General features: G+C 37.2%; 2 protein-coding genes and 2 long non-coding RNA genes across 4 annotated transcripts; 2 read left to right on the top strand and 2 right to left on the bottom strand.

Annotated features, from left to right (window-relative positions):
• Nucleotides 1-655: 655 nt before the first annotated feature.
• LOC110883722 lies at nt 656-1,737 on the bottom strand. Its single transcript, XR_002560589.2, has 5 exons — nt 1,702-1,737; nt 1,334-1,407; nt 1,003-1,176; nt 816-883; nt 656-733 (listed from the first exon to the last, which is right to left on the bottom strand). It is a non-coding gene; the product is annotated as an uncharacterized LOC110883722 (long non-coding RNA).
• A 4,796-nt stretch (nt 1,738-6,533) lies between these two features.
• On the top strand, nt 6,534-8,625 carry LOC118483255. Its single transcript, XR_004870065.1, has 3 exons — nt 6,534-6,625; nt 8,077-8,134; nt 8,565-8,625. It is a non-coding gene; the product is annotated as an uncharacterized LOC118483255 (long non-coding RNA).
• A 7,520-nt stretch (nt 8,626-16,145) lies between these two features.
• LOC110886912 lies at nt 16,146-20,167 on the top strand. The gene is made up of 3 exons (XM_022134791.2): nt 16,146-16,410; nt 18,659-18,777; nt 19,766-20,167. Exons 1-3 carry the CDS (start codon nt 16,289-16,291, stop codon nt 19,783-19,785), a joined length of 261 nt encoding a protein of 86 aa, XP_021990483.1. The 5' UTR covers nt 16,146-16,288; the 3' UTR covers nt 19,786-20,167.
• A 1,029-nt stretch (nt 20,168-21,196) lies between these two features.
• Nucleotides 21,197-27,565, bottom strand: LOC110886911 (subtilisin-like protease SBT6.1). Its single transcript, XM_022134789.2, has 9 exons — nt 26,902-27,565; nt 26,206-26,334; nt 25,964-26,116; nt 25,699-25,815; nt 25,444-25,628; nt 24,037-25,369; nt 22,651-23,148; nt 21,474-21,534; nt 21,197-21,394 (listed from the first exon to the last, which is right to left on the bottom strand). Exons 1-9 carry the CDS (start codon nt 27,427-27,429, stop codon nt 21,300-21,302), a joined length of 3,099 nt encoding a protein of 1,032 aa, XP_021990481.1. The 5' UTR covers nt 27,430-27,565; the 3' UTR covers nt 21,197-21,299.

The raw sequence follows: 27,565 nt of genomic DNA, 5'->3' as shown, positions 1-27,565 counted from the left end.
ATAATATAAAGTGTATTACTCGAGATCTTGAAGCTTAAGATTGAGGCGTTTTCAAATGCAGATTAAATTTTCAGACCCGCGAAGTTCGCGGGTGAATTTGAGTACTGGTTTGATGATTAAAGACTGAAAGCTCGAAAATTTTATTTCCAAACCATTGAAAAGACAAAGATAGATCGCCTGTCTAAGGCAAGATCGTTTACCATCTCAGAACATCTATGAGTAAAAACACAGCTGTCAGTTAATCCGTCCATCTTAACGTTCCAAAATCTATCTCCTAAATAAAGAGTTGATTGACCACCTTTGAAAATTTTCCCATAAAATTGCCTCCAAAATTCATCAGCCATGACCTGCATAGGCAGTGATAATTAAAAATTAATTTAAAAACCAATATACAGAAAGAAAACATTATTCATCATACTGATTGTATAATATACTACTTACAATAACGTCTTCGTCAGGTGTGATTTTGGATATAAAGCAGTATTGATGAACAAATGATTTAAACACCATTAGAAAGAATGATGATTGTCCAAATGACTGAAACATAAGATAGTTATTTTTTCTTATACAACTATCCCGAACAACTTTGGTGAAGCCATTAGCAAGAACAGGGCCAACATCAGTTTTTTTTCAGTCTTACAAACCATAAGTTGTTGCCATCAACAATCTTAACTGAATCTTTGTAAGGTGGTTGGTCTCCCCAAATCATTGAAGCAAAGTCATTAGGTATTTGCTATGAGTTTAAAACAAAAAAAAAAAGACAAACATCAGTTTACTAAAAATTTGATTAGTATTTAGAATACCAATAACCGTACCAAAAATATCGGGTCATCTTCCTCAATAAGCTTTAAAAATGAAGGACTGTTGTTCATGGGATCCATATCTGAAAATTAAATTAAATATGAAGGTTTTTTTACAAAATTAAACGGTAAAGTATTTATAGAAACACAATCAATATTTCTCAATAAGCTTTAAAACTTATCTCAATAGTTTTGTCATTACCGATTCACCCACTATTGTTGGTAGGGTAGCCAATGCAGATGCAGCCTGTATTCTTATCTTGAAAATAGAAGAATTACTGAGCGAAGTAAAAGAATACAAAAAACTGAAGGAGCCCTATGCAGAGCAAAGTAAACACAAAATCCAAACACCTATTAGTTCATCAAAGCACTTATTCTGCAATCCAGATAAAAAAAAACTCGGTAAAATAAGTTTAAAATATACCTTCACATTATGTTTTATATCCAAGTCAAAACACAAAATAATACATTGAAAGAAATTATAAAGCAAGAGAATTCAAGTAATAGAAATATAGAATTTTGATGTTAATTACCTTAGCGCCATCCCCTGTAAGCGGAAGAGAATAATCAATTAACAAAGAAACCTTCTTATATCACTCCATCAATTCTGTCACATTAAAGATGAATTAAGTTAATTGAAAAAGGAATGGCTAAATGAATGAAACACATTAATGGTTTACTTCCAAATTTAAATTTAAGAAAATGATTGACTTCTAAATTTAAAATCAAACACATTAATGGCAAACTTCAAAATTTAAATTTAAGATAATGATTGACTTCGAAATTAAAAATTTAAAATCACACACAATAATGGTTTACTTCAAAATATAAATTTAAAATAATAATTGACTATCATTATACCGGTTCAAAAAACACCAAAAAACGATAAAATTAAACTTACCTCTTGTGTTCGAAAAAGATTTAGACTCTTATAGTTGCATAAGTCATCATCAATAAGTTCAAGACATTGACCATATGGAACTTTTCCTTCCCACAATAAGCTTGCAAAATCATACGGTATTTCCTATGAATCGAAACAAAAAACATATAAGCTTAAAATTTAATTTTAATGATTTAAAACATATATGTAACAACCAATAAATATTTTTAATATGATTGTTGAATAATTTGAATCTAATTAGCTATATAGAAATCAATAATTGTTGATTAAAGTTTATTAAAAAATAGGATAATTAACAATTATAAAAAGTGAATATATTCAACTTCTATTTTAGGTAACTTTATTTAAAAATAAGTCAAATATAATTTAAATTTAAAATTACTATAGTATGTTGGAAGATTTAATCAAAATTATATATAGAATTTTAAATTTTAAACCACTAACATGTCTTTGTACATTGAACCCACCTAAAAAGGAAATCCAATTAATGTTATTAACTCCAAATCGTTACTTCCATAATATCCTCCAATTCAAAATTTTGAATTTTAAATAAAGTTATTATCTATCATCTAAATAAGGAAATTATCAGCCAAATAAGCTTGCAAAATCATACGGTATTTCCTATGAATCGAAACAAAAAACATATAAGCTTAAAATTTAATTTTAATGATTTAAAACATATATGTAACAACCAATAAATATTTTTCATATGATTGTTGAATAGTTTGAATCTAATTAGCTATATAGAAACCAATAATTGTTGATTAAAGTTTATTAAAAATTAGGATAATTAGCAATTATAAAAAATGAATGTAGTCAACTTCTATTTCAGGTAACTTTATTTAAAAATAAATCAAATATAATTTAAATTTAAAATTACTATAATATGTTGGAAGAATTTAATCAAAATTATATATAAAACTCTAAATTTTAAACCATTAACATGTCTAGGTACATTGAACCCACCTAAAAAGGAAATCCAATTAATGTTATTAACTACAAATCGTTTACTTTCATATTATACTCCAAATCAAAAATTTGAATTTAAAATCAAGTTATTATATATCCTCTAAATAAGGAAATAAAAATTAACAATAATAATTTTGGAACAAACGGATGGATAGCACCGAACCGTTATCATGATCCGAAATTCAATTGTCAAACATCAAGGATCAAACCATTAAACTTCAAGAACAAATATGATATTCAATCAAGCTTCAAACAAAACAATAGAAACGTGGAGCAAAGATTCTGACATGAAACAATAAGAATCAAGCTTTAAAAATGAAAAACTTTCAATTCAAAACAATTACTAATGGTGGAGCAAGGTCCAAATTTTAGATATTAATCATTATTTCTATAGTAGAAAAACATACCCAACTCATTTCAAGCATATTGAGTTACGATCCACAATAAGACATACATCTCGAACCTGAAACTATACTCAAACCTATCAGTAACATTCATGAAAACACATGAACCGGTGACATGACATCATGAATCCTTATTTACATAAATCAACAAAATGAAGAAAATCACATTTCAGTTTCACTGCAATTTATTTAATGTAAAAAAGATTAATTGATGAAAGCAAGCCTAATTTTATAATTTTAATAAACATCAAAAAGACGCATAAATGCAACAATAATGAACAAATACTTGTGGGTGTACTTTCAAGCAAATAACAATCATAATAATGAAAAAAAAACCTAAACAATCAATTTTTTGAAAAACAAAAAACGATAAACCAGACAATACAAATCAATTCCTATTTCATTGATCCACAATCGACAATCGACTATGCAATTTGACCATGAAAAATTTTATTTAGTGGATCTCATTTAGTGGCGATTGGGCATATCGATTATCACAAAAATAAAAAAAATAAAATCAGATTCATAACATGGTAAATCATGAACAAAACGTAAATCATATGATCTAAATGGATAGCCAAAGCTCTAATTCACACTAAAGCTTCAAATAAACAGTTCACAAGTTGGAAAAGAAGCTAAAACTTGAATTCTAATGGGATAATTTCCCCTAATCCTTTTAAATCCATACATGAATCAACAGTATTCTAAATAACAAAATAAAAAAAATAAAAATCATAACAAACAAACTTACCATTGTTGAACAGATTCAAAAGGATTCCGCGATCGAGCATTGTTCATATCATTGCCACGAATCCAAAACCAAACAAAAATTCCCAAATCAAAAAAGATTCGATTATAAAATCTTTAAATACCTGATTGAAAAGGGAAGAGATTAACACTAAAAATCATAGATAAAGGAAAGATTGAAGGGTGCTATTGATTGTGTAATTAGGGTTTGTCTTACTGAATGATTGAACAACATACTTGTGATTATCAAGATCAATCGAAGGAACAAAAGAAGCATATTTTGGATTTTGATGAAAGATTCTTGAACGAAAGAACATGATGATGAAGCATATTGGGTGATACCAGAAGATAAAGTTGCCTACAAAATAAAAAAAAAGCTCTTCCAATCGAGAAGAGCAACTAAACAAAAATAAAGATTACCTGATGGTTTGATTTACAGACGACGACTGAAGAAGAGGATTCAATAAGACGAATGAAGAAGGAGATGATGTTGTCGGCTAGGGTTTAGAGAGAATAGATGAAGAGTTCTGATGGAATGAAATTAGGATATAAAGGATCCATTTGGATCATGTGGTCGAACCGAATTCTATTCGGATCCCGTGTCCAATATGATTTCCCTCCTAAACTAAAAAAAATGAGTTGCCACATCAGCAAAATTGTCCCAAATCCAATGCCACCTAGCCCAAATCACATCTCATTTATATATATATATATATATATAGATTGACTATTGAGGGAAACAAAGTTAAGTGTCTATGCGTATGTGAATGTTTTTCGTATATACAGGCATATTTGATTTAAATAACTTCAACTTTCATTAATTGGTCGATATCATTATCAATTTTTGGTTTGTAAACAAGTACTCTCAACTTTCAAGTTATTGGCCGATGCAAGAAGAATGTTGTTTGTTTTTTTAACGTATGCAGACTTCTAAAATAAACTGATGGTCGTGTACGGACAATGGTGGTGCTTGACGGTGATGGTGGTAGACGATAGTGGTGGGTGGTGGGTGGTGGTGGCGGTGATGGACGGTAGTGGGTGGTGGACGGTGGTGGTGGTGGTGGTGGTAGTGATAGGCGGTGGTGGTGAGTCGTGGTGTTTAACTCTTTGAAGACCTTAGAAGATTTTAGAAGCGGTTGGGCCAAGTCTACACCAAGAAGAGCTCACGTATACGTTTTTTAATGAAATGTCTTTGGAAAAACAAACGGTCTGCGTGTGACAATGTCTTTACGTAGTCTGCGCGACACATACAAAAGAGGTTGCGCAGGGTTTTTTGAAAAAAGAGTGAATTGCAAGAATTGTCCTTTATCTTTATGCCTCTTTGCAGGCGGTGTCCTTTATGTTTAAAACTGACAAGTTTTGTCCTTTATGTTTAAAAATCAAGCACGTTTTACCCTTTGGGCCTAACCCAGTTAGTTTTTTTTTTGTTAAATCAAGTAACACAGGGGTATTTTAGTATTTTTACCATTTATGTAAAAAAATGTTTTAATAAATAAACAAAAAGAAAGAAAAAAACTTAATGTTTTTTCTTTCTCACTTCTCTTTCTCCCAGCACCATCACCCACCTCATACCACCACCATCCACCCTGTATCACCTACCACCGCCACCACCCACCCCACACCACCTAACCACCACCATCGCCTAACCTACCACGACAATTTTAACCATTCACACAAATCCTAATCCTTTTCACTTGATAACCTATCCCAAAGAAACAATAACTACATTCCAATTTACAGAGAATAACAAACAATATTCCAACTTTTAATCTGAAAGAAACAATATTCCAAACAACAATAACCGAAATATCCCCACCGTCCCTTTTTCCGCCAATTTGCAGATAATAATGACAAACAATATTCCAACTTTAAATCTCAAAACTTAAAATCAAAACCTGCAACACTATCTTTTACGCAAAATCAAAACCTGCAACATTATCATCTTTTACACAAAATTATAAACCGCAACACTACACAAAATCGAAGGATTGTTACAGGTGGTGGTTGAGAGACGAACCACCACCGTCGGCCGTCAACCTGCAACCCTCAATAGATTGTTCAAACCCCACCACCGTTGGTTTCACCGCCGTCTGAAAAACGCCCAATTAAAAAAAAACCCAATTTGGAGTTCTGCGTCGGAAAAACCCACCATGGTCGGACCTTAAATCACCATCAGTGTGATAACCCGAATAACTGAGATTAGCACCATTTAACATTCCACAACCTTTGACGTGTGTCTCTACTTTTGTTTGTTTATCTCGTGCACCACTGAGTGTTTATGTGAACATGATTAATTGCTATGCAAGGAATTGTTAAACGTTTTACGTATCGCTTAGTTACCACGAATTTAAATGCACACAATTGGGCCACAAGCTTGTTGCCACGAACTTGTTTAGCACACACATGTCGGGCCGCATTTGGGCACCATGGCACACACCTCGGCCCACACTTGCTGTCAGGCCCGAACCACTTGAGCCCAACCCCTTGTGGGTTTCGCATATTCGGAGAACTAGTATTATTCATTCGTTTTTAGGGGGGGTCGAGAATAGTCCAACACTTGTGTTAATGGATCTCGGCTCTAAATCTTGGGCCCAGATTGAAGCCCAAAGTTGGGTCGGATTCCTTTGTTTGAGCGCATACACACATACGGCATTGTGTGTGTTCTTTTTTTATAGATTGCTTGGCACAAAAAAAAATAATAACAAAATATATTAACCCTAATTCTCTATCCTTGTTTGGCGGCAGCCCTCTATATCGAGACCCCCACCCTCCTCGACTCTTGTGACCTTGAAACTCCCAATCAGGTTAGTGGGTTTTTATGATGCAAGAATATAGATTGCTATCTAGGTTACATGAAGGGGTGAATTATTTGATATGTTTGGTTTCAAATTGTTGTGGATCAATGTGTTATTAGAATAATAATTTGTTAATGTGTTTAACTTTCCCTTAATCTTGCTCGGCTAGGTGTGTATATGTCTATACATGATTCTGCATAACAACTGAGATATAGGATTAGAGGTTATCAAACAATAGATGTAATCTAGAAATATGTGTGTTATAATATGTATGTGAGATAAGAATCTGAACCTAGAGTATTGTTAATAAAAGGCTTGAATGATGATTTACTGAATAATGTTTAAGTGAGGCTCGATGATTTCGGCCGGTGTGGTATTCACGAATATGATCTTGAATTAGGTGGTTATGGAAAGGGTTGGGTGTCAAGTCTTGATTTATGCTGATACGTAAACCGGATTGGTAGTGCTTTAGTAACATGAGTCGAGATTATGAATGATGTTCGCGGATTAATTAGGTGATTTTATGAGGTGTTTATCTATTGGAATTGATTGAATGATAACTACGGTGTCGTTTGATTTGTGAAACCAGATTCATAATGAAACTATTATATTATGATTGGAAGTGGTTAACGAGTCATAAAAGCTATGAAACTGTAATTTAGTGATGGATTATATTCAATATCATGTTGTCTTGAATGGCTTGTCAATATATAGTATTGCTTGAATATATAAATTCATTGAAGCACATGGTTATGATTGCATGAAAGGAATCAGTCACGAAATTTGGGGTGGGGACCTATATGCACGAACAGTACATGTTGACCAGGAAACTCCTTGGTTGACCAAACACTTATCATCAATATGTTGACTTATTATCACCAATATGTTTGACCTTTTCTTATTAAAGTGAACATTTATAATATTAAATGGGCTGACAATCTATAAAACCAATTGATTTCAATTGGACCTCAAAACCAACATCACGTGATGACCCTGTCAAGTTATTGAAATACAAGAATTCAAAGTGCAATCAAAATGTATATGAGGTGACAATTGATGATATGATCATGTGGTCATCTTAGTGGGCGGCGCACATGTTATGTGGGGTCCCTACATGCTTTCTTTTATACAGCCACATAGTAGGTCTATCATATGCATGAAACAAGTCTATTATATGCTTTCTGTTATACAAAGGTTTGCTGGGGCATATTTACTTGGGCTGTAAATGATAACTGGGCCGTATATGGGTGGGATAAATGGAATGGGTTGCGAAGTTGTTATGTGACATATTAACCGATGTTAGAAATAGTGTGTGGCTCAGACGTTTACTATGTGTTACATGATCTTTTGTTGCAACTTGCATATTGGTACGTGTGTTACGGATACGCTACATGTGTAACGTGCTTAAAGACTATGTGATTACGTGTATACAAGCTAATTATTTTTGGTAACCACGGTAGGGCTTGGTTGACCAACTTGGAACGGGTAAATTAACATAACCTACCGAGAAAACCAAAGGTGAGTTCACTACATTCGAGCATGCGTCCCGGTGGTTGGGGACAGTCAGTGGGTATCCCGTGGAGGGATAAGTCTTTTGGGTAAAAACGGGTATATTGGTTAATAATCTCACCTATCATTCTTGTAAGTCCCTTATTATGTTACCTGGAGGGTAACGGGTATTAGTTGGTAGCGCTACTTAGGTTTGGCACCCTCACACCGCTCCTAGAGAGGACGGATGTGAACTAATGACCCAGTCGTGGCCCAGTACTAGATAGGAGTACGTGGGAAGGGCAATCATGTATTTCAGGAGCCGTCTTGTTCGGAATTGAGATATTAACAATATTACTTGCATTGGTTGTTGAACTGTTTTATATACAACTGGTAACCAACGTTTTCTAAAACTGTGAACTCGCCAGCTTTGTCTGATACACTTGTTACATGCTCGCAGGTCGTTAGGTACTTGGGAACAGGAACTTGCTGGCTGGAGTGCGTGAGTGGTCATGGTTGCATTGATGAGTTATTTATCAAACATTTATTTACTATGGTTGTTTGGAAAGTATTTACATTATATTACATTAACGCTTCCGCTGAACTTGATGGTCTTGAATCACTTATGTTTGGATTTTATTACTATTAAATGATGAAACTTTATTTAGAACTTGTGATTCAATGTAATTGGTGGCTCATTACTAGTGGTCACACGCCTAACAGGGATACTCCTTAAGTAGTAATTTTGAGGGTGTGACAGTTTGGTATCAGAGCCACTGGTTATAGTGAACTTGGTTTTAAAACGTTTTTATAAAACCGGACTATAACCGAACTGATCCGAAATCGACCATGACACTCAGCTCCAGACTGCAAGGTTCGTCTCTTGTTTACTACTGCACGTTATTTCTAGTATTTGCTATTAGATAACATTACATGTGAATGCACACTTGGCATAACAGTATGAACTTATATGATAATAACCCATATTACGTGTTTTCAGAGTACAACTTTTCCTTGATCTTTCATGATCTGTGTTGTGGTGTCACCTACTGTATTGCTTGAATTCGGGGAACCTTTCTAACACGAATTGAGTGGAGCTGAGATGAACATGCAAATTGGATTATTATTGTGGGTGCACACATAATAATAATGTGGGGTGCATGTGAGTCCTAGTGAGGCTTAACAAGTGAAAAAGGGGTTCCGTTCCGTTATTTGGTTGATGTGAAACACAATAGTCTATAGGAGTCATAGCAGTGATTGTCTCTTACTCGAACATGATCTTTTTCACTCCTTTCTGAACCTTTACGAATCTCGATGCTATCGAGTATTACTTGAACACACATCTGAACGCCTAGCGAAACGTGTAGAATGTTAGGTGCTTGCACGAACGTCCTTGAGTTGGTTTATACCTTTCTCGTTCTCTTCGTTTAATGGAACTCTATGTATTGACGTCTTAGACTCCGAAGTGTGATCTCTTCTGCAACACTCTCGCAGCATACCGAGTGTTACTCAATCTACTTGCTAGATCGATGGACAAAAGGGTGAGCGTAGTATTTTACCGACCTCAGTATTTGGACAACCCTGATTACTGGCAACAAACACCAGCAAATTGACTTCAATCGAATTCTTAACTCTAGTCAGCGACTCGTGGGAGTCAACTCTTACGAATCAATCGGAACATAAGCGATGACAACAAATTATAGTGTGAAATGTGTGGCTACCAGCACAGTGAGTAGCGCGTGGCACAGAATGTGAAAAGATGGATTTTGACGGTGAAAGATTGTAGAGATTCGTTTCAAACAATGGCATTAGAGGCAACAGTCGCGGCAACATCAAGGTACTCGTAATCGTAGTCTACAGCATGGAAACGAAGGTGACATTGACAGGGATTGACTGTTGCTAAATCAAGACGTCAACAACCAAGGGAATAATGATAGTAATGGGAACCCTCACAATAAAAACAACACTGGAAATGATGCTCGTGGAAGGACATTTAGGATTGGCGTAGGTGACACCAGGCATAGCAGCAACATGGTAGCTTGTATGGGTAGCTGTCCGCTTCGTCTCTATTCTGCTTGACCTTGATACTTCTTGAAACCGAACCTGATATGGAATCGGCTGATGGCAAGTCAAATGAAAACTACATATGTTTGTTGGGATGCAAGCTCGACCTTGTGGGACAAGTGTTCGACATCGACCTTCTACAACTCTTGATAGTTTTGATGCAGTGCTCCGTGTGGATTGATTATCCAGATATCGTGCAGATGTACCATGTGAGGAGAAAGCTATCGTCCGTCATAAAGTATCCGAGTGGTGCAGAGGTTGGCATCCGTTCAACAATGAGGGCTAGAAGTGTCCACGGAAGGATTACCCCGCTATGTTAGGCTACGGAAAAGAGGATCGAGGATCCATCGATTGTTCGTGATTTCTCCCTATGTGCTACCAGAAGAACTATCAGGTTTACCCTCACATCAACAAATGGAATATCAGATCGGTATCATGCCAGTAGTAGCCCTTATTACTAGTACTCCTTATTGTCTTACATCAGGAAGGTTGCAGGAACTGCCTAAACAACTTCAGGAATTGTTGGACAGGAGTTTTATCGGACCTAGCTATTCGCTTTGGGGGAGCCCCGGTTATATCCGTGAAGATAAGCCTTTTCGTATAGGTACTGATTATCGAGAAGTCAGCAAGGTAACAGTCAAGAACCGTTCGCTTCGACCATGTAGTAACACCCTGTTGATCAGTTGTGAGGGACAAGCTTCCATTCGAGGATTGATTAGCGAGCAAGCTATTAGATGGAAGTCCAAGGGAGGATGTTCCTGGAATGGCACATCGAACGCAATGCGGCCAGTGTGACAGGAGTTAATCAATACACCAGCAGCTTTATGGACCACATGAATTGATCGTGTTTATTGATAACATTTTGGATCATTTCCAGGAGGAAGGAACATCATGGGCGGCATTCATACCTTATTTTAGAGCTCCTGAGGGAGGAGCCACTTCGCGCGAAGTGTTTATTAAATGAACTTTCTGGATTCGAGAGGTACCTTTTGGTCATATAATCAACGAAAAAGGAATACACGTGGATCTCGCTAAGATCCATTTGGTTAGAAATCGATCGACGCCAAAGATTCCTTCGGGGATACAACAATTTCTTGGTTTCGCTTGATACTATCGCAGATTCATCGGGGGATTTTCGAAGATAGTGCAGCTTTAACCTCCTTGGCATAGCAGGGTGTTGTGCATTCGTGGGAGACAAAATGGGAGAACGTCTTTTCAACTTCCGAATCCAAACTATACAACACACTAAACATCGTCTTTACCCGAGAGTGCGGGTGATTTAGTGGTATATCGTGATGGTTTGAATCAGAGTCCCAGTTATACGCTAATGCAACACGAGAAGGTGATAGATTACGTAGCAGACTTACAAGAAGAATTACACGAGTCACCACTGGCGGTGGAAGCCATAGTCTTTGGAATCAAATTGGAGGCATTTCTTGGGCGATACCAAATGCACTACTTAGATCGACCACAAGAGTCTCCCGTGTACCTTGGTTTTGAAAGAGTTAAACAAATGATGGCATCGCTGGATGGAACCTTTGAATTACTTCGACTACGGACCCTAAGCGTGTATGAGCTTGCAATTCACTATCGACTCTAACTTACCTGATCAGACTCGCTCTGTTCAAACTGGAGAACTGAAGGAAGAGAAATTGCAAGTTAAACCCATGCGGGGCATGGAGAAGCAACCTTTGGCAGGTCGGGCGATATTCGCTACCTCATGGAACGAATGTGGATCTCATTATATGGCAACTTTAGGGAATTTGTATTGAGCAAATCGCACCGGCCTCGATATTCTCGTCGTCTGAGTTTTGATGAGAGATGTTAGGGTCTATGAATCTCGTACTGATGATCGGGCATGAAGACCCACCTAGCTATGTATGTGAATGATGGTTGAGTTGTGGGAAAGTCAAGGTGAGTTATCAGCAACCAGCAATACCCGCATGGGAATGAGAACAGACTGACATGGATTCTGTCGCTAGTCTACTTACAACTTGAAACGGAAAAAAAAAATATCACCTGGGTGATCGTTGATTGTCTCACGTAACAAGCACACTTTATGACAATCAAGGACACTGACGAGTCGTCACAGCTTGTGCATATTTCTCTGAGAGAGGTGGCTTTTAGGCACGGGGTGCCAACTCCTGATACCTCTGATTTTGATCTACCCTCGATTCATAACAATCAATACAGAACACCCTTGGTTCACGTCTAGACATGAGCATTACCTGTCGCAGTAGGGCAGATGGCCAGAGTAAACGAACCATCCAGACCCTCGAAGGCATGCTGTGAGCATGTGTGTGATGGACTTTAGTAAGAATTAGAACGACACATACCTTTGGCTGAGTTCTACCGCAGCAGTTACCATTCTAGTATTTAGACAGCCCTGTTTGAGGCATTGCATGGACGATAATGTCGATCTCCTTACTAAGCAAAGGTGGGTGGCAACCTAATCACACGTCCAAGACTAGTACTCGAAACTATTGGGAAGATTGTTTAGATCGAAAATTTTAGGCGGCAACGCGTGACCCTCAAGAAAGCTGATAAACTTAGGAAACACTGGAGCATCGCTGTAGGCGATCGTATCATGTTGCAAGTCTCACCCTGGGAGGGTGTGGTATGCTTGGGAAGCGTGACAAGCTTAACTTACATCACTTTGGGCCATACCACATTCTAGGAAGAATAGGTAGCGTGACTCACAAACTCAGGTTACCCGACGAATTGGATAACGTGCATGATGTAAACTATGTTTCGAATCTAAGGCAGTGTTTGTCTGATGAAACGTTTGTGATACCCTTATTGGGGTCTGAATTTAATGACAAGTAGCAGTTGTTGAGGAATCTACTGAAATCATGGACCAGGACGTCCAGAATCGTTGGCATAGTCGAATTCCTATCGTGAGAATTCGTTGGGACTCAAAACGTGGACCGGAGTTTGGGCGTAGGAACGCAATAATCAGAGTAAGCTCTAGCATCCTCAGTTATTCAAACGGTTGCATCAACTCCTGATATCATTGGCAAATTTCGGGACGAAATTTCTTTCAAGTTGGGGATGATGTGGCACCCGAGGAAAATCCACAGTCATCCTGAATTATCACTTTGCTATTTTGGTATTACTCGTCAAATTTCGGGACGAAATTTCTTTCAAGTTGGGGATGATGTGATAACCCGAATAACTGAGATTAGCACCATTTAACATTCCACAACCTTTGACGTGTGTCTCTACTTTTGTTTGTTTATCTCGTGCACCACTGAGTGTTTATGTGAACATGATTAATTGCTATGCAAGGAATTGTTAAACGTTTTACGTATCGCTTAGTTACCACGAATTTAAATGCACACAATTGGGCCACAAGCTTGTTGCCACGAACTTGTTTAGCACACACATGTCGGGCCGCATTTGGGCACCATGGCACACACCTCGGCCCACACTTGCTGTCAGGCCCGAACCACTTGAGCCCAACCCCTTGTGGGTTTCGCATATTCGGAGAACTAGTATTATTCATTCGTTTTTAGGGGGGTCGAGAATAGTCCAACACTTGTGTTAATGGATCTCGGCTCTAAATCTTGGGCCCAGATTGAAGCCCAAAGTTGGGTCGGATTCCTTTGTTTGAGCGCATACACACATACGGCATTGTGTGTGTTCTTTTTTTTATAGATTGCTTGGCACAAAAAAAAAATAATAACAAAATATATTAACCCTAATTCTCTATCCTTGTTTGGCGGCAGCCCTCTATATCGAGACCCCCACCCTCCTCGACTCTTGTGACCTTGAAACTCCCAATCAGGTTAGTGGGTTTTTATGATGCAAGAATATAGATTGCTATCTAGGTTACATGAAGGGGTGAATTATTTGATATGTTTGGTTTCAAATTGTTGTGGATCAATGTGTTATTAGAATAATAATTTGTTAATGTGTTTAACTTTCCCTTAATCTTGCTCGGCTAGGTGTGTATATGTCTATACATGATTCTGCATAACAACTGAGATATAGGATTAGAGGTTATCAAACAATAGATGTAATCTAGAAATATGTGTGTTATAATATGTATGTGAGATAAGAATCTGAACCTAGAGTATTGTTAATAAAAGGCTTGAATGATGATTTACTGAATAATGTTTAAGTGAGGCTCGATGATTTCGGCCGGTGTGGTATTCACGAATATGATCTTGAATTAGGTGGTTATGGAAAGGGTTGGGTGTCAAGTCTTGATTTATGCTGATACGTAAACCGGATTGGTAGTGCTTTAGTAACATGAGTCGAGATTATGAATGATGTTCGCGGATTAATTAGGTGATTTTATGAGGTGTTTATCTATTGGAATTGATTGAATGATAACTACGGTGTCGTTTGATTTGTGAAACCAGATTCATAATGAAACTATTATATTATGATTGGAAGTGGTTAACGAGTCATAAAAGCTATGAAACTGTAATTTAGTGATGGATTATATTCAATATCATGTTGTCTTGAATGGCTTGTCAATATATAGTATTGCTTGAATATATAAATTCATTGAAGCACATGGTTATGATTGCATGAAAGGAATCAGTCACGAAATTTGGGGTGGGGACCTATATGCACGAACAGTACATGTTGACCAGGAAACTCCTTGGTTGACCAAACACTTATCATCAATATGTTGACTTATTATCACCAATATGTTTGACCTTTTCTTATTAAAGTGAACATTTATAATATTAAATGGGCTGACAATCTATAAAACCAATTGATTTCAATTGGACCTCAAAACCAACATCACGTGATGACCCTGTCAAGTTATTGAAATACAAGAATTCAAAGTGCAATCAAAATGTATATGAGGTGACAATTGATGATATGATCATGTGGTCATCTTAGTGGGCGGCGCACATGTTATGTGGGGTCCTTACATGCTTTCTTTTATACAGCCACATAGTAGGTCTATCATATGCATGAAACAAGTCTATTATATGCTTTCTGTTATACAAAGGTTTGCTGGGGCATATTTACTTGGGCTGTAAATGATAACTGGGCCGTATATGGGTGGGATAAATGGAATGGGTTGCGAAGTTGTTATGTGACATATTAACCGATGTTAGAAATAGTGTGGCGCTCAGACGTTTACTATGTGTTACATGATCTCTTGTTGCAACTTGCATATTGGTACGTGTGTTACGGATACGCTACATGTGTAACGTGCTTAAAGACTATATGATTACGTGTATACAAGCTAATTATTTTTGGTAACCACGGTAGGGCTTGGTTGACCAACTTGGAACGGGTAAATTAACATAACCTACCGAGAAAACCAAAGGTGAGTTCACTACATTCGAGCATGCGTCCCGGTGGTTGGGGACAGTCAGTGGGTATCCCGTGGAGGGATAAGTCTTTTGGGTAAAAACGGGTATATTGGTTAATAATCTCACCTATCATTCTTGTAAGTCCCTTATTATGTTACCTGGAGGGTAACGGGTATTAGTTGGTAGCGCTACTTAGGTTTGGCACCCTCACACCGCTCCTAGAGAGGACGGATGTGAACTAATGACCCAGTCGTGGCCCAGTACTAGATAGGAGTACGTGGGAAGGGCAGTCATGTATTTCAGGAGCCGTCTTGTTCAGAATTGAGATATTAACAATATTACTTGCATTGGTTGTTGAACTGTTTTATATACAACTGGTAACCAACGTTTTCTAAAACTGTGAACTCGCCAGCTTTGTCTGATACACTTGTTACATGCTCGTAGGTCGTTAGGTACTTGGGAACAGGAACTTGCTGGCTGGAGTGCGTGAGTGGTCATGGTTGCATTGATGAGTTATTTATCAAACATTTATTTACTATGGTTGTTTGAAAAGTATTTACATTATATTACATTAACGCTTCCGCTGAACTTGATGGTCTTGAATCACTTATGTTTGGATTTTATTACTATTAAATGATGAAACTTTATTTAGAACTTGTGATTCAATGTAATTGATGGCTCATTACTAGTGGTCACACGCTTAACAGGGATACTCCCTAAGTAGTAATTTTGAGGGTGTGATTCAATGTAATTGGCAACCCGAGAGATTAATACTAGATTAAATCCAATTTCCATCCTCATTTTATTTATGCATCAATTAACTAACTAGGGTTTGTTCATGGCGACTTCAAAAGCTGTAACCAGACTCTGCTTTCGTCTTCAATCTCTCAAATTCAACCCTAAATCCTCTCTTTCTTCCTCATTCATCCAGCTTTCTTCTTCCGCTCGCATTACTTCCAGGTTTATTTCGTCAATTGAAACATTTAATTTGAATCTTACAATGCTATACCTTTTCAATGAAATTAATTCAGTTTGTAAGTAATCATTTAGGTGCTGAATCAATCAACAGAAGTTAGTTAGGATCTTAATTCTAGTTAAAATGCACAGAAATTGTTAGATATAATATATTAGTTAGGGTTTATTGTAATTATGTTACACAGAATATAATAGTTAAAGTTTATCCTAAGTATAATTAGCAGACATAATTGATCAGGTTTTGCGTGTGGTTATCCTTAATGTATTCGTGTATATAGCATTATAGCTGACTAGAAGGGTGTCTGCATGATATGACGGGGAACATAGATACTGCCAGAGGCGTGCACGGTTCGGTTCGGTTATGTTAGGTCATTAGCCTCAACCGAAACCGAAGTAACGGTTAATCTGTTTTGTTAACCAATCAGTTTTCGGTTAATAAGTTTGTGGGTTTGGTTTATTCAGTTAAATTGTTGATTTTCGTTTCGGTTTTAGTAATTACCAAAACCAAACTTGTGCTAATTTTTTTTGCTTAGAGATACATGAAATAGATGTTAAAATACGTGAAATGGAGTATAAAAGCTTGAAATGTGTGAAAATATGAATGGTTTCCGAGGGTACAAAAATATCAATAACCAAATTTCGGTAAATTTGGTTGAGTTCGGTTCATTTTTCGTCTCCGTTAACAGTTCGGTTATTACTCACCAGTAGACACTGTTAATCACGTACCATATAATTTTTTTATTTAAAAAAATTATAGCAATACCATATTCAAATTAAAGACAAAAAATGCTTGCTTTGATGGTGTAATTTAAAAAATATATATAGTAACTTATGAAAAAGTTATGGCCGTTTAAAAAATTGTGGGGTAGTTGGTATAAAATAGGGAGGCAAAGATGTGATTATTATTTAAAGAGTGAATTTCAAGGATTGTCCTTTATCTTTATACCCATTTTCAGGCGTTGTCCTTTATGTTCAAAATTGACGAGTTTTGTCCTTTATGTTTTCATATCATACACGTTTTGTCCTTTAGGCCCAACCCAGTTAGTTTTTTCAGTTAAATTTGGTCATGTGCTTTGCACATGAGGGCATTTTTGTCAATTCAAAGGTAAGTTCAACGGCAAATTTACAGCTCATAGCCTCTGCAGCCTTTGAATTGACAAAAATGCCCTCATGTGCAAAGCACATGACCAAATTTAACTGAAAAAACTAACTGGGTTAGGCCTAAAGGACAAAACGCGTATGATATGAAAACATAAAGGACAAAACTCGTCAATTTTGAACATAAAGGACAGCGCCTGAAAATGAGTATAAAGATAAAGGACAATCCTTGAAATTCACTCTTATTTAAATAAACAAAAATTGAGTAAAATTTGAGGGGGCAAAGGTGTAAATATTGTTAAAAGGACATATTTGCCCCATAGTTATCGATAGCGGCCATAGCGACCGCTATCGCGAATAGCGTTGCGAATCGATGGACCTGCGCTATTTGGATCTCGCGGCTGAAAAGCGTGAAAATAGCGACCTCCGGCGATGAATTCCGGCGCCGGCGCTGCTTTTTGGCCGGAAACATGTGAGAAGAAGATGCGACCAGGAGAAGAAGAAGATGCAGGAGTAGCGGCGTGTTTAGTTCTAGGGTTAAATAACTTCCTAGGGTTAAATAACTTTAGGTATTTTAACATTTAACCCCTCTATCTTTCACCAGTTTATATTTAGCCCCCAAAACTTATAACTTTTACATAAAAAAAGTGTAAAATTAGTTTATATATTTAAACATTTAACCCCCTCTATCTTCACTAGTTTACATTTGGTCCTTAAACTTCTGAATTTATGCATAAAAAGTATAAAATTAACATCATATACATATACAAATTATAAATATCTATATTTTTTATTTTTAAAAATTTCTACTACCTTATCGCTATACATGAAATAGCGAGCGCTATTTCATCGCTATCGCTACGTAGCATATAGGTACTTTGTCGCTATTTGTCGCTATTCGCTATCGATAACTATGATTTGCCCCTAAAAAGTGGTTAACATGTGCATTATGTCATCTACCATAAGTAACTATGGTTTGTATTACTTAAATTTTATTAAGATGTCATACTTGATGCATTGTAATATAGCATAGATTAATAATACACAATATTTTACCTTTCATTTTTCTTCAAGGATTATGGTGATTGGTGGTTTGTACAGTTAGTTAATGTATTACTTCGATTTGTTGTGTTAGGTTACCAGTGGAATTGAGCGCCTTGATAACGATGATGCCGTTGCATAGCGCCATTGCATCATCATGTTTAAAATCAGGGTTGTTGATGGAGTCTCAAAGCTGGGGATTAGTCCCTCAAGGTCTGTTGTTTCATCAGAACAGTGTTTGATTTTGAATTTTTGCGTCACAACTAAAAGTTGTTCGGTAATCAATCCAGATTGATCGATCTAATGATCGCGTAATCTTGGCTTGGCGGATCACTGGATCTTGATGAACATGTGTCCTAAGCTTGGTTTATAAAAGCGCGCCTCAGGCGCACTTTGTACATGAAGCGCAGCCTGAGACACATTTTTTGGTGAAAAATCCACCCTAACTCCCTAAGGCGCGCGCCTCATGTACATGACACTTTTTTTTTGCAGCAACTGGTGGTACATCATGCTTTTCAGGCTGCACGTGTATGTAATTTCAATATTAAAACATATATTAAGCTTCATAGGCGGAGATAGTGTAGAAACAGGGGTAGCACAAGCTACCCCTCAACTCCATCTACATAGTGTAAAATTTTTAATTTTTTTTTCGGTTTTATACAAAGAATACTCCTGATCCCAAAAAAAAAAAATTGGGATACCCCTAAGTTTTTGGGCTAGATCCGCCAATGTTAAACTTATTTGTGTCTAAAGAGTTTACGATTTGGCCCCTATGGTTATATCACTTTTACCCTTTTAGCTCAAAAAGGAATCTTTTAACATCTGAGCCCCCAACGTCTTTTTTTCCAACCCTTTTGGCCCCTAACACTAACCCCATCCATTTACTTCTAGGGGCCAAAAGGATTAGAAAACAAGACGTTAGGGGCCCAAAAGGGTTAGAAAAAGACGTTGGGGGCTCAGATGTTAAAAAATTCCTTTTTGGCCTAAAAGGGTAAAAGTGATATAACCACAGGGGCCAAAATCGTAATTTACTCTAAAAAAAGTTATATAATAGCCTTGCGTCTCGCCTACGAAAAGCCCGCCGCTTTTGCTCTCTGCGCCTCGGGTTTAGACCTCATCGCTTTTGTGCGCTTCGCGCTTTTTAAAACCAAGATCATAAGTTATTGGATTCTAACATTATTTCATGGTTAAAAATTTGCAGGAATTTCAATGCCTTTATGACACTCTCTGGCAAGCATGAGTGGGCCAAGGCCGAAAGACACGAGCACTAAGAAAAGCCTGGGCAAGCCCGGGCAAACATAGTATATATAAAAAATTTCGATCGAAATGCGAAAAATTAGCACTACGGCCGAAAAACTTGCCCGGGCCATGGCCCTGCCATGGGCCTTCTAAGAACCGCCCCTGATCGCAAGTTGATTAGTCATGTAAAGATAACTAAAACCAAAATGACAGCAATGTGGCGGTCGAGGGATTGCGATGTGCGATTTAAGAGTGATTATTTTTATGACGTCTCATAATTACAACAATTTGATTTGGAGTAGAAACGTTATAGTAAAGTATGAGCAATCTTTAATAATACATTTATCCTCACCAACTTTTAATATCCTCAAATATGATGAAATTATAATCAAAATTAAATATGATAAGTATTATAATTCTTGAACTTTATATATATAGAAAAGGCCGTTTAACGTATAAAATGCCTTAACGTACATTGCGTACGCGAGGCATTATCAACATGCGAATTCTTGTAAAGTAATATGTAAAGTAACATGCAAAAATGAATTCTCAATACAAACATGCACATGCATTGGGACGTTGCTAGCTTGTGGAGTGGGATCACTCCAGCGGCCGGGAGGTCCGTACAATAACCCCCCCCCCCATGTGAAAATGATTTTCCACGTGCACATGCAATATTCCTTTTACAAACATGCAATATTGTTTATTTTTAACGTGCGAACTTACATTTTTGTAACATGCGATATTTCTTTTACAGGTTCATAACGTGCAATTTTGTCATCACGTACGCAATGTATGTTAAAACATATTGTACGATATTCTCTCTCTCTCTATATATATATATATATTTAATTGTAATTATTTTATTTGTATCTTTTTTTGTCAAGGATAGCACACACTATTTAGGTTTTTTTAAATCAAAATAGTTTTTTTTTTTTTTTTTTTTTTTTTTTTTTTTTTGCATTAATCACACTTTCAAAAAAAATCACAATCCTTTTGTTCTGAGGAATGTGACGTCAAAGAAGCCGAACATTTCAAGACAAAATACTTAAGTTTTTTGTTTTTTTGACACTTTTTTGTGGCTAGAAATTTGACAAAAGTGATGCTTTTCATGAAATCAACCCCTTCATATACACCACCATTCAGTGGCAGACCCATAAATTATTTGCCCCATAAATTATTTGTTGGGGGTACGGATGAGGTGTTCAACCATATTTTCAAGGGGTGCGGTCGGGTTTTTTGCCTAAAATATACACTAAATTTTTATTTCAAGGGGTGCGGCCGCCACCCTGGCCGAAAGGTAGGTCCGCCACTGCCACCATTTTGCTTGAAATTTTGGTGCCTGGCAAAGTTGAAGAAAAAAATTGGGGCTGTAGCACATAAACACAGAAGATTACTGCAAAATTCATATAACTTGCATTTATATAAAAATTGCTATTGGTTTTTACTATTTATGCAAAAATCAACTAGTATTACACAAGCTCAAAATTTGATGGCTAGAGATTTGAGAAGCGACCGGAGCTATTAGATCCTTTCCGTCTTCTACGCCTCTTTTGCCTGATTCTCCAGAAATTTATAAGAAGCAAAATCCCTGTAACATTTCAACATCCGTTAACCAAACCGAACCATTAACCTTAATACAACTTCTATAACTGCAAAACCTTACTAACCTAAAACACCAACAGCAGCAGGTACAAGCCAATGACTTGGAAATACAACTGGTGCATCCAGCTGCAAAATTGAAATTATACACAGTTAAATCAATGCCATTTGTTTTGTGGGTCCGTCTCAATTCTAAGAGGGACCCACATCCTCATAGAACAAAAATAGACTATTATAGCAGCGATTTGGCGTGTATGTGGAAACTGATTACGTGAGATAATAAAACAGGTTGTAGAAAATAAAGTACACGCATGGTCCCTCTGGTTTACCAAAATTTTGGATTTGGTCCCCCTAGCTTTCTAAAAGTACACCGATGGTCCCTATGGTTTGCACTTTATAACGCATTTAGTACTCAGCCAACAAATCAGGGTTTTAGCATGTCCAAGTTAGGGACTAAATGCGTTACAACGTGCAAATCACATGGACCATCCATATACTTTAGGAAAAAGCTGGAGACTAAATGCGTTACAAAGTGCAAGCCACAGAACCATCAGTGTACTTTTAGAAATCCAGGGACCAAATCCAAAATTTAAGTAAACCACAGGGACCATCCGTGTACTTTACTCTAGAAAATGATAGGATATTTGAAAAGAGTAGCCAAATCTCACAATGTAGACAATATGTGATTAAATAATTATATTTTATAGAAAATTGCCAAAGAGGGTAACCAAATTGACAATGTATAACCAAAAGAATTTTAAAAAACTTGAAGAGTTGTCAAAAGTGAATTATATTTGGGTCCCTGAATTTGTCAAAAAGTGAACTCTCACTCCTTTTGACCATTCAAAAGTCAAAACTAACTACTCCTAATAGTCACATACTCTGAAGCACAGTATGTTTAAAAATTTAAAAAGGAAAAATTACAAGTTTTGTCCTTTTATCTTTATACCACTTTTCAGGCGGTGTCCTTTTTAATGAATGTTGACAGGCGGTGTCCTTTACTAGGTGTTTTGTTGCAAGTTTAGTCCTTCACACCCAACAATTAACAGGGTTTTTTAACTGCTTTTGGTGTAAGGGACTAAACTTGCAACAAAATACCTAGTAAAGGACACCGCATGTCAACATTCGTTAAAAAGGACACCGCCTGAAAAATGGTATAAAGATAAAGGACAAAACTTGTAATTTTTCCATTTAAAAACCAATTGTTGTAAATTAATAATCAATTCTAAGGGTTTGGTTACTTACATCATCTCTATACAGCAAGCCAAGGAATTTATTGCCCGAAGAATTTTCTTTACTTCTGTCAACAATTTTGGGGCTCTTTGAAATTGAGATATCGGATGAAGAATTTAAGCCCATACCAAGATCAATCGCTTTATAACCCGGTAACCGCCGATTCCGACCTCTAACCTGTAACCCATACCCTTTTGTTCCCCAAACATCAAACCTGGAATCACTCCTGCAAATCAATTCCTTTCCGAGAACCGCAGAATACGTCGAGAAATTCAAATCAGTTCTTCGAGAGGGTAATTGATCGTCATCTTGGTGTAATGGTGTTTCTAATTTGACTGAATTTGAGAAAAGTATAGGATCTTTGACGTTTTTGCCAGTGAAATCCAGTATTTTGCGTAAAAGCCAATAACAGTTTGTAACCATATGACTGCTGTCCAAACAGTTGGAATCCCCATATACTGCAATTCGACTCCCTCCAACTTCTACGAGGCCAAGAATTGCTGAGTCAGCCTGCCACAACTCACACGTGTCATAATTAATATTTTTTTAAGAATAATGTATATCACAAAATAGGAAAAATAGAAACTTGCTTAGTTATTACTAGAGTAACATACACGGATGATCCATGTGGTTAACTAAAATTATGCATTTGGTCCCTAACTTATCAAAAGTACACGAACGGTACCTTGTGGTTTGCACCTTGTAACGCATTTAGTCTCCGCTAACAAATCTAAAGGTTTCAGCATGTCTAAGTTAGTAGAGCTGCAAACGAACTGACCCTGTTCGTGTTCGTTTGTGTTTGTTTGTTAACTTTAGGCAACGAATGGAAACAAACGAACACAAACAAGCGTTCATGAACAAAATGTTTAATACACTGACACTTAATAAATATTTTATTTGTCAGAATTTTGAAGTATTTAAACAAAATATAAAAACTAAAAACACTAATGAAATATCGAACACAAACGAACACGTTACCAAATGTTCACGAACACGAATGAACAAATGTGGCCTCTTTTTATGTTCGTTCATTTAACTAAACGAACGAAATTTCTCGTTCGTGTTTGTTTGTTTAATAAACGAACGAACACAAACGACCGCCGAACGGTTCACGAACTGTTCGCCGAATGTTTGGTTCGTTTGCAACCCTATAAGTTAGGGATTAAATGCGTTACAAAGTGCAAACTACAAGGACCATTCGTAAACTTTTTCCATAAGTTGGGAACTAAATGCGTTACAAAGTACAAACTACAGGGACCATTCGTGTACTTTTGAAAAGTTATGGACCAAATCCAGAAGTTTGGTCAACCACGAGACCATCAGTGTACTTTGCTCTTATTATTATGGAAAAAAATAGAAAAATTATGGAAAGAAATAGAAAGGTTGAGGTTAGCTTACATTGTCTTTACCGCCAGCTAGGAAACTATGTGTGGCCCCACTTTCTGAGCTGTCATAAAACGGGAAACGATGCACAAACCCACCACTCGGAAACTTAACAATATTAGTCCCGGAAGCATACTTAATCAACTCATCATTCAAACTAAAATCACCATTCAAAATCCTATCTCCAAAAGCAATACCAAACGGAGCCAAAAGATCATTCAATGCGGGAATATTAGCACCACCGGTGACCGGAGTCCACCAACTCCGTGTATTATCATCAAAAAACCTCATCTTAACCATCGTATCAACGTTATACCAATCCCCAAACACAACCAAACTCAACCCCGTGTTCACAACATCATCCCTTAACTTTTGAATCTCTTCTTCGAAATACTCGTCTTCCAGATCCACCAACATTAAAGTTCCGTATTGACGAGCGTCAAAACAAGTCAACGGTGACCCGAGTGTTTCGATATAGTATCCCGCATCTCGTAACATATTAAACATGATATGGAAATTAGTATGTAAGTGATCCCCATGCCAATCGAGAATATCGTTGCGAACATCTAATGAATCACGCGGAATGTAACCGGGTGGGTATTTGATGCTGTGAAACTGATCCCACAAAACCCTAACCGATCGTGATGGTGTCGGAATCACTCTTAATTTCAAATGTAATACACACGTACTGTGTCGAAACGAGGTTTCGCCTAAACCCGGTGGGCTGTAAACTTTAACGGTTACATTACCCTCGATTTCACCCGAAAATTGAGATCCTTCTTCTTTGATTTGCATGTGAAGCGCGAGAAAACCGGTCCACGGCCAAATGATATCCGAATACGTGAAATGGATACTCAAAAGATTACTTTCTTCATTCGACGGATGCCAAACGGGTGGACTTTCGATATAACCAATTACACCCATTCCGTTTAATATCGTCGTGTTGAATAGAACAGGCATTGCGTCTGCGTAAAGCGGTTGTTGGCAAAATGGCCATGCATACGGGCAGTCGGTGTAATCCAGAACGCTAGGGAAGATGCTGGCCCGCGGCTTGTAGCTTTTTAGTATTTCGTATGATTCCAACAGATCGACCCGACCCGCACCCTGTTCATACATATTAGGGCCCGAAAGCTTTGCAGCCCCTTCGACTAGCGCTTGCTTCATGCTTGCCGGATTTAGAAGATGTTTTCTTTCGCTTTCGGGGATTACACTCACGAGTAGACACACGACACCAGCAACCACCGGACTTGCGACGCTTGTTCCTGATAACGTTTTACAACCCGTACTGATTTTCGATCCCATAATTTCTCGCCCGTATGCAACAACATCAGGTTTCACACGTCCGTAACTGTCAAAACAAAATTCGTTACCATATAATGTATTCAGGATTTTGTAGTGATTATTAGTCGAATATTTAACTACCCGTGAGGAATCTCCCAAGTGCTCATGCCACGTGACGAAAATGAGGCGATGTGATCGTTGTAATCTATACCGCCAACGCCAATAACATCACTTTGATCAGCGGGATTGTTCAGCGTACCATATAGAGGCCCGTCATTTCCAATTGCAGACACCATTATGATATTGCTCGCTGTCAATTCCAACACCTGATAACATGTCAACACATGTTCGGGTCAAAATGAACCAGTTTAGAAAACGGGTCAATAAGATTCTCACCTTCTCCACAAACGGAAGATCTAAGTAATCAGGACCGCCAATGCTCAAGTTTAGAACATCCATATTGCTTGCGATTGCATAATTAAACGCATCCAAAAACCACGACGTGTATGAAACCTGCAATAAGCTGAATAAAAACTTATTCTTTAAACAATTAAACACCTATTATTCATACATTACGGTTAAAAAGAACTACTCTAATAGTCTAATGATAACAACTAGTCATTTACGCATTGTAAAACCAAAACTGTACAATATGCATTACCTGCGCATCCGTAAACACACGAAAAGCATAGATCTCAGTATCCGGCGCAAACCCAAGGCATTCCGCATCTTCACCAGCAATCACTCCAGCGACAAACGTACCATGTCCAAGATTATCATTTAAAGTATCTTCATTCGTCCAATTAGTACGCTCCTGAAAACGTAAAAAACACGTACTTTATGCTCTTTACCATATAAATCTTGCAAATTCAGACATTCAATATCAATATCAATAACAAAAACCTTAATGTTGCGGAAATGTGGATGATCCGAACGAATTCCCGTATCGAATATCGCCATCTTAACTTTCCCCCCTGTATACCCTTTGGACCAAAGCCCATCTGCCCCAAACAATGATGTAACTTGTGACTTCTGCAAACAAATAATCACACACATTAAAAATCTCATTCAATCTGTTATTATAGGGCTGCAAACAAACCAAACATTCGCCGGACAGTTCGTGAACCGTTCGACAGGAAGTTCGTTCGTTTATTAAACAAACGAACATGAACATGATATTTCGTTCGTTTAGTTAAATGACCAACATGAACAAAGACCGCGTTTGTTTATTTATGTTCGTGAACGTCTGGTAATGCGTTCGATAGTTCATCAGTGTTTTAAGTTTTTATATTTTATTTAAATACTTCAAAATTCCGACAAATAAAATATTTAACAATTGTCAGTGTTTCGTATATTATGTTCGTGAATGCTTGTTTGTGTTCGTTTGTTTCCAGTTGTGTTCATGAACATTAGTTCGTGCTCATTTGTGTTCATCAACGTTCGTTACCTAAAATTAACAAACAAACGCAAATGAACACTAACATAAAATCTTGTTTGGCAAGTGTTCATGAACAGTTCGTGAACACATTCGTATGCAGCCCTAAATTCTGTTACCACTAACAATTAACAAACAAAACTATAATACAAATAACAATTTACATGTGATAAAAGTTCTCTTCTCCATTCAACTGTCTGATTATCCTCAAACGACATGGAAGTAAAGATCTTCCCAGGGCGCTTCTTCGCATCCGAAAACGCGCCAATTCTCTCAAACACCTTCTCATTTCCACCTAACAAGTTCCTCAACTGGTAACTCGAATCAACTGTAACATCCTTAACCATCTCCAGCCTCTGAAACTCTTCAACAACCGAATTAACCGCCTCGTCATCCACCGATACAACACCGAAATCCGTCGGAAACCTAGAAGCAGCATTATTTCTATCAATCCATTCCCAATTTGAAGAAGCGTTGAATTTCTTCTTCGTGTTGTGTTCGAGATACTTCTTGTGGTGGTGTGCGTGCTTGTAATTGGTGAATCTGACTATGTAATTCGTTCGAGGTGATTTGGGGGTTAGGGTTAGGGTTTGAGGGGATTTGGTGAAGTGAAAGAGGGAGATTGAGATTGAGATTGAGATGAAGAGGATGATGATGGATATTTTGAAGAGATTGTGAGTGTTTGTCTTCATGATAGTGGTGCTGCCGGAGATTGATTGAAGTTGTCGGAACGATCACTCATCGGAATCGGAACCGGAAAGTGAGATTGGTTTGGGGTTTCCAGATGGATCTCTGATTCATAGATTTTGTTGAAGATATTAAATGATG

The sequence above is a fragment of the Helianthus annuus genome, chromosome 10 (genome assembly GCF_002127325.2).
Source record: "Helianthus annuus cultivar XRQ/B chromosome 10, HanXRQr2.0-SUNRISE, whole genome shotgun sequence".
Taxonomy (NCBI): Eukaryota; Viridiplantae; Streptophyta; class Magnoliopsida; order Asterales; family Asteraceae; genus Helianthus; species Helianthus annuus.
The sequence above is the reverse complement of the archived record's forward strand: the minus strand, read 5'-3'. Positions and strand labels throughout refer to the sequence as shown.